Genomic DNA, 7,071 nt, shown 5'->3' with positions numbered 1-7,071 from the left:
GATGGGGAGGGATGGAGGGAGGGGATGGAGGGAGTGAGGGGATGGAGGGAGGGATGGAAGGGATGGGGAGTGATGGAAGGGATGAGGAGTGAGGGGATGGAGGGAGGGAAGAGATGGGAAGGGATGGGGAGGAAGGTTCTCTCCCAGGTTCGAGGTGCCCTGGGCTGTACCCACCTGTGGCCCAGGAGCACCAGAAGGACCCTGAGGCCCAGGAGCACCTGCATCACCTTTCTGCCCAGGCTCACCCTGCTCTCCCTTGGCTCCAGGTTGGCCATCGGCTCCCTGTGGGAAGAGTCTGTGTCAGGGCTCATGGGGAGAGGCCAGAACTGGCCAGGGGAGATGGAGCCAAGGACTCACCGGGGGACCAGCAAATCCAGCAGGACCAGGAGCTCCAGGCTCTCCTCGCTCACCCTAAGAGACAGGGAGGGAGGTCAGAGAGAGAGGGAACAATGGGATGGGGAGAGAGGGAGAGAAGGGATGGGCAGAGATGGAGAGAAGGCATGGGGAGAAAGAGCTTGGCACTTACAGGGGCACCACGGGCACCAGCAGCTCCAGAGGGACCAGGAGGGCCAGATTCACCCTGGAAAAGGAAGGAGGGAGAGTTGGGAGGAGTTCTTAAGGATCTGACCCTCCTGGTCAGATTCATCCTGGAGAAGGAAGGATGGAGAGGTGGGAGGAGATGGGAGGAACCTGACCAGGAGGGTCAGATTCATCCTGGAGAAGGAAGGATGTGGATTTGGGAGGGGATGGGAAGGACCTGCCCAGGAGGTCCAGATTCACCTTGGAGAAGGAAGGATAGAGAGGTGGGAGGAGATGGGAAGGACCTGACCAGGAGAGGATGGGAAGGATCTGACCAGGAGGTCCAGATTCACCCTGGAGAAGGAAGGATGTGGATTTGGGAGGGGATGGGAAGGACCTGCCCAGGAGGTCCAGATTCACCTTGGAGAAGGAAGGATAGAGAGGTGGGAGGAGATGGGAAGGACCTGACCAGGAGAGGATGGGAAGGATCTGACCAGGAGGTCCAGATTCACCCTGGAGAAGGAAGGATGTGGATTTGGGAGGGGATGGGAAGGTTCTCCTTGGGTGGGAGCCGAGGAGCTGCCCAGGCTCTCACCTTCTCACCGTTGGGACCAGCAGGGCCTGGGGGACCGATGGGACCTGTCAGCCCCTGTGGAAGACAGAGGGACAAGGATGAGGCCACCATGACTATCCCCAGTGGCCTCCCCACTCCCATCCCATTCCCATCCCACTTACCCTTGCACCATCCTTTCCAGGAGCTCCCTCAGGACCTTTCTCTCCCACATCTCCCTGCAGGGTGAGACAGGAGCAGCATGAGCAGAGCTGAGACCTGACACCACTCCTGCCACCTCCAGCACCCACCACTCACCCTGTCTCCCTTGGGACCAGCAATTCCAGCTGCTCCTCTCTCTCCAGGCATTCCCTGAAGACCAGGAGGACCTTGGGCTCCATTGGGACCAGCTGGGCCAGTTGCACCCTAGAGCAAAAGTGAAGTGTTTTTGGGGGTGCCAAACTTTTCCATGCACTGACCACTGGTGTCACAACTTTGCTGGTGACACTTCAGAGCTCTGACCCCTCTGGTCACCCACCTTGGGTCCATCAGTGCCAGGGGTGCCAGGGAGGCCACGAGGTCCCTGCAACCCTTGGGCTCCAGGAGAGCCACGTTCACCAGGAAAGCCACGTTCCCCCTGGGAAGGGATGGAGGAGAGTTAGGATGAGGCCACAGGGCCATGGTGGAGGTCACAATGGCCTTGCATGGATGTCCCCAAGGATGGTGGGAAGGACATTGCCCCAGTGGGACTGGGATGGACTGGGATGGACTGGGATGGACTGGGATGGACTGGGATGGACTGGGATGGACTGGGATGGACTGGGATGGACTGGGATGGACTGGGATGGACTGGGATGGACTGGGATGGACTGGGATGGACTGGGATGGACTGGGATGGACTGGGATGGACTGGGATGGACTGGGATGGGCTATAGAAGAGATTACTCCACCAGAACTGGGACAGCTGCCCTGGATGAGGCCACAGGGACATGGTGGAGGTCACAACGGCCTTTGCATGGATGTCCTCAAGGATAGTGGGAAGGGAATCATCTCCCACTACCCCAGTAGGACTGGGATGGACTGGGATGGGCTGTAGAAGATATTGAGCCACTAGAACTGGGACATCTGCCCTAAGTGGGGGAAACCAGGCTCTACCAACCCCCTGGAGCTCCCCCAAACCCCTCCATGGGATGGATGGAGTGCCCAATCCTCCATGGGATGGATTGAGTGGACCCAAGCCAGGAGAATGGGTGGGACTTACTCTGGGACCAACAAGACCAGGAGCACCAGCTTCTCCAGGAACACCCTGTGGCAGGAGGAAGAAGAGTTGGGGGTCAGAGCTGGGAGATGCTGAGGGGTCCTGACCCCCCTTGGACAGCCTGAGAAGAGGGAAAAGGAGGTCTCACCTGATCTCCAGGTTTGCCACTCTCTCCAGGAGGACCTGGTGGCCCTGGTAGACCCTAGGAGGGGAGAGCAGTGCTGTGAGCATGGTGATAACAAGATCCACAAGGACAAGACCTTGAGGTCACCCATGAGCATCACCTCATCCCCAAAAACCTCTTTCACCTGCTCACCTGGAAGCCAGAAGGACCAGGAGCCCCTTGCTCTCCTCTCTCACCTGCAGGACCCTGTGGGAAGGAAAGTGGTGAAGACTCTCAAATAAAACCTGGTGAAGTTCAGGCTTCACCCACCTCAAGATTTGGGCAAAAGAGCCCAAACTCCACAAGCCCAAGCACCATGAGGGTTAGGGACTGCAGAGGTTCCACATCCAGCAGACTCAGGGTGGTTTTTTCCCCCCCAGCCTTCTCCATTTCAAGCCTGAACTACAACACTCACAGCAGGTCCTGGTGGTCCAGCAGCTCCTGTCTCCCCATCCTTGCCAGGAAGTCCCTATGGAGGAGAGAAAAATCCTCACTGAGCTCCCCAACTTGGAGACTGGAGACACCTCAAGGGGATGAGACACCAAGATGTGGTTTTGGGGGTGATGAGAGCAGGAAAACAACTCACCCTAAGTCCTGGAGCTCCAGGGAGACCTTTCTCCCCAGCTTTGCCAGGTTCACCCTAGAGAGAGGACAGTGATGAGCTCCATGTCTAGGCTGAAGGTCATTTGAAGGAGAAACAGGTCAACACCACTCACATTAGCACCTTTGGGACCAGGGAAACCCATCACACCAGGCTGACCACGAGCACCTTGAGGTCCAGGAGGGCCAGGACGACCATCCTCACCAGGAGCACCCTGTGGGGAGGAAGAGGAGGTCAGCAGAGATCCCTCCAGACCTTGTCCCTCACCGCCCTGAGGAGCATCTCTTACAGTTGGGCCAACTTTGCCTTGAGGACCAGCATCTCCTGGACGTCCAGTCAGACCCTGTGGTGGAGAGAAGGGAGGGAGGAGCTGTCAGGTCTAGGTCTGATGGACATCACTCATGTGGTGGGTACATGAGTATGGGGTTAACCCCAGGGAGTATCTTCACCCACCCCAAGGAGCATCTAAGCCCAAGGAGCATCTTGGAGAGATCCAAATGCATCTTCAACTTGGTCACGCCAGGTACACCTTGATGACCCCAAATGCACCTTGGTGACCCCAAACGCACCTTGATGACCTCAAATGCATCTTGATAACCCCAAACACACCTTGGTGACCACCAAAACCACCTGATTGCTCCCCCAAATCACCTGGTTGCCCCCAAAACTCACCTGGTTGCCCCCCAAAACCATCTGATTTTCCCCCAAACCACCTGAGGCCTCCTTACTGAGCCCAACTGGTCCCACCACCATCCCCACTCTCCTCACAGGATCCTGCCCTGGTTGATCCCTCCCCAGATCCACCAGTGGGGGGTACAGGATTGGACCCCCCCCCAACCTCTCACCCTTGCTCCAGGTAGTCCAGGTTCTCCAGGACGTCCTGGATCACCAGTGGCTCCTTTGGGACCAGCAAGACCAGCAGGACCACGTTCACCTGGAGCACCCTGTGAGGAAGAGGAGAAAAGAGGGAGAGAAAAGGGATGAATTTGGAGATTCAAGGAGTAGGAACTCCCTCCTTGGATTCTCCTCCTTCTCCTCCATGATCCTGATGTCCCACCTTGGGTCCAGCCAGTCCATCCTGCCCGGGGAAACCACGATTGCCTGGAGCACCCTGTGAAGGAGAGTGAAGGTGAGGAGAAGGATTTTGGGAAGCAGCTCATGGTTGGAGGAGTTTGGGGACACACACACACACCCTCTCGCCAGGAGGTCCTAGAGGACCAGCAGCACCAGGTTCTCCACGAGCTCCTCTCTTGCCTTCCTCACCAGCAGGGCCAGGGGCACCTTGGGGTCCTGCAGGGCCCTGGGGAGAGGAGGGAGGGAAAAGGTCATGGGGAGGGAAAAGAGGGAAAGGGAGGAAAAAGAGAGAAAGGAGGGAAAGGAGTCACAGGGAGGAAAGGGATCACAGGGAAGGAAAGGAGGGAAAGGGATCACAGGGAGGGAAAGGGATCATAGGGAGGGAAAGGAGGGAAAAGGAGCCACAAAGAGGAAAAGAGGTGCCAAGGAGGACAAGGAATTACAGGGAGGAAGGTGCCAAGGAGGACAAGGAATTACAGAGAGGAAAAGGGTGACAAGGAGGGAAAGGATCACAAGGAGGGGAAGAAGTTACAGGGATGAAAAGGGATCACAAGGAGAAAAAGAGGTGACATGGAGGAAAAGGGGTGCAGGGAGGAGGAGCAGGGGTGCCATGGAGGAAGAGGAGTCTCAGAGAGAAGAAGGGGTGTCAGGGAGGAGAAAAAGGGGTGCAGGAAGGCCCAGCTCGGCGCAGAGGCCGATCCCAGTCGCTCCCCCTGCTCTCCCGGCAGCACATTCCACACGGGCAGTGATGCGCAGGGAATGTCCCGCGGGGCCAACACACACTGCAGCTATTGTACCCACCGGGAACAGGGGCCCGGGCAGGGGCCTGAGGGAGGGGGGAGGGAGGGGGAAAAGAGGGAGGAAAGGAGGAAAGGAGGGATAGGAAGGGAAGAAAGGAAGGAGGAAAAGAGGGAGGAAAGGGGGGAAAGGAGGGATAAGGAGGGAGGGAGGGAGGGATAAGGAGGGAGGGAAGGAGGGATCCCCAGCTGGGCTGGGGCTCTGGATGTCACCTCACCGTCTCTCCCTTCGGTCCCTGTTCACCTTTGAATCCTGCGATTCCAGGTTCTCCCTGCACAGGGAGAGGGAGAGAGGGATGAGGTGTCTATGCCCCTATCCCTGTCCCCAGCCTTGGATTGTTCTCTAGGCACAGGGTTCAGCCCTGTGTCCAGCTTCTTTTTTGTTCCCATCCCTGTCCCCAGCTCAGTCTTGTCCTCACCTTCACTCCCTCCCTCCTGTATCCCTGTCCCATCCCCAACCCCATCCCATCTCATCCCATCCCTGTCCCCATTCCCTATCCCATCCCATCCTATTTTTGTCCCTGTCCCCATCCCCAACCCCATCCCAATTCCACCCTATCCCCAACCCCATCCTATCCCATCCCATCCCCAAACCATCTCATCCCTGTCCCCATTCCCATTCCCATCCCATCCTGAATGACCTCTTTGAGGCCAGGAAGGAATGACCCAAGAATGTCCCAAGGGTGACCCGAGGGTGTTTGGGAAGGGAACATCCAGGCTGGGCTGGATGGGAGTGTGGCCACAGCCCCTTGGGGGTCTGGGGGTCTCTCACCGTCTGTCCTTTGGGTCCCAAGGGCCCAGTGGCTCCCTGAGGACCGGGGGGTCCGCGGGGTCCGGGGAATCCTGGAGCTCCAGCGATGCCTGGGGCACCCTGTGGGCAGCAGGACACTGTACAGGGGCATGTCCTGTGCCCCCCAACATCCTCCCAGTGTCCCCCAGTGGCCCCCAACATCCCTCAGCATCTCTCCAGTGCCCCTCAATATTTCCAGGTCCTTTGGAGCCTCCCACATCCCTCCAGTGTCCCCCCCAGTATCCCCACATCCCTCAGCATCCTCCCAGTGTACCCCAACATCCCCACAGTGTCCCCATATCCCTCAGCATCCCCCCAGTATCTCCATACCCCTCAGCATGCCTCCAGTGTCCCCACAGTGTCCCCCAACATTCCCAGGTCCTCTGGAGCCTCCCACATCCCTCAGCATCTCCCCAGTGACCCCCAACATTCTCATTCTCCTATCCCTCTCCCCTCTCTCTCCCATCTCTCTCCCACCCCTCTCCTCCTCCTCTCCCATCTCTCTCCCATTCCTCTCCAGTCTCTCTCCCATTCCTCTCCCATCCCTCTTCCATCTCTCTCCCATCCCTTCCAGAGGCTTTGTCCCCCCATTCCCATCCCTATTCCCACCCAACTCACCGCAGAGCCCTTCGCTCCAGGAATTCCATCCGTCCCTGGGTTACCCTGGAAAGAAACACCACTGAGCCTGGACCTGCTCCCTGTGCCTCAGTTTCCTTGGTTTCAGCCCCTTCCCCTCGCTCAGGGATTTTCCCAGAGAAGGGGACAAAGTGAGGCCAAGGAATTCCTGAAGGGATCCAGGACTTACAGGAGCTCCAGCAGGACCGGGAGAGCCAGGAGTGCCAGATTCACCCCTCGGCCCCTGAGCACCCTCAGGGCCTCGAGCTCCAGTGGGACCAGCTTCGCCCTGTGGGAGGGAGAGGGGGAGAGGGAAAAGGGGGAGAGGGAAAAAGGGGAGAGGGAAAAGGGGGAGAGGGAGGAAAAAGGGGGAGGGGGAAGGAAAAGGGGAGAGGGAGGGAAAAGAGGTGAGGAAGGAAAAGGGGGAGAGGGAGGGAAAAGGGGGGAGGAGAAAGGGGAGACGGAAAAGGGAGGGAAAAGAGAGAGAGGGGGAGGATAAAGGGTGAGGAAAAAGGGGGTGAGGAAAAAGGGGGGAAGGGGAGGAAAAAGAGGAGGAGGAAAAAGTGAGTGCGAGGGAGGAAAAAGGGATTGAGCAGGAGGAAAAAGGGGGTGAGGAAAAAGGAATGGAGAAGGAGGAAAAAGGGAGTGAGGAAAAAGGGGGGGTGAGAGGGAGGAAAAAGGGAGTGAGGAAGAAGAGGGGGAGG

General features: G+C 58.1%; 1 protein-coding gene across 1 annotated transcript in view; it reads right to left on the bottom strand.

Annotated features, from left to right (window-relative positions):
- Positions 1–174: 174 nt before the first annotated feature.
- Positions 175–7,071, bottom strand: part of LOC103811050 (collagen alpha-1(II) chain) — a gene marked incomplete at both ends in the record, with an annotated part of 10,289 nt that continues 3,392 nt past the window's right edge. The window contains 21 exons of the mRNA XM_009083995.1: positions 175–282; positions 358–411; positions 527–580; positions 1,115–1,168; positions 1,255–1,308; positions 1,388–1,495; positions 1,608–1,706; positions 2,331–2,375; positions 2,476–2,529; positions 2,644–2,697; positions 2,906–2,959; positions 3,077–3,130; positions 3,207–3,305; positions 3,381–3,434; positions 3,937–4,035; positions 4,149–4,202; positions 4,284–4,391; positions 5,181–5,234; positions 5,735–5,833; positions 6,371–6,415; positions 6,558–6,656. Coding sequence (XP_009082243.1) covers positions 175–282; positions 358–411; positions 527–580; positions 1,115–1,168; positions 1,255–1,308; positions 1,388–1,495; positions 1,608–1,706; positions 2,331–2,375; positions 2,476–2,529; positions 2,644–2,697; positions 2,906–2,959; positions 3,077–3,130; positions 3,207–3,305; positions 3,381–3,434; positions 3,937–4,035; positions 4,149–4,202; positions 4,284–4,391; positions 5,181–5,234; positions 5,735–5,833; positions 6,371–6,415; positions 6,558–6,656 — 1,503 coding nt within the window. The remainder of the gene's footprint in view (positions 283–357; positions 412–526; positions 581–1,114; positions 1,169–1,254; positions 1,309–1,387; positions 1,496–1,607; positions 1,707–2,330; positions 2,376–2,475; positions 2,530–2,643; positions 2,698–2,905; positions 2,960–3,076; positions 3,131–3,206; positions 3,306–3,380; positions 3,435–3,936; positions 4,036–4,148; positions 4,203–4,283; positions 4,392–5,180; positions 5,235–5,734; positions 5,834–6,370; positions 6,416–6,557; positions 6,657–7,071) is intronic.

Source organism: Acanthisitta chloris, unplaced genomic scaffold, assembly GCF_000695815.1.
Source record: "Acanthisitta chloris isolate BGI_N310 unplaced genomic scaffold, ASM69581v1 scaffold18691, whole genome shotgun sequence".
Lineage (NCBI taxonomy): Eukaryota > Metazoa > Chordata > Aves > Passeriformes > Acanthisittidae > Acanthisitta > Acanthisitta chloris.
Note: the sequence above shows the minus strand (reverse complement) of the source record. Positions and strands in the feature narration are given on the sequence as shown.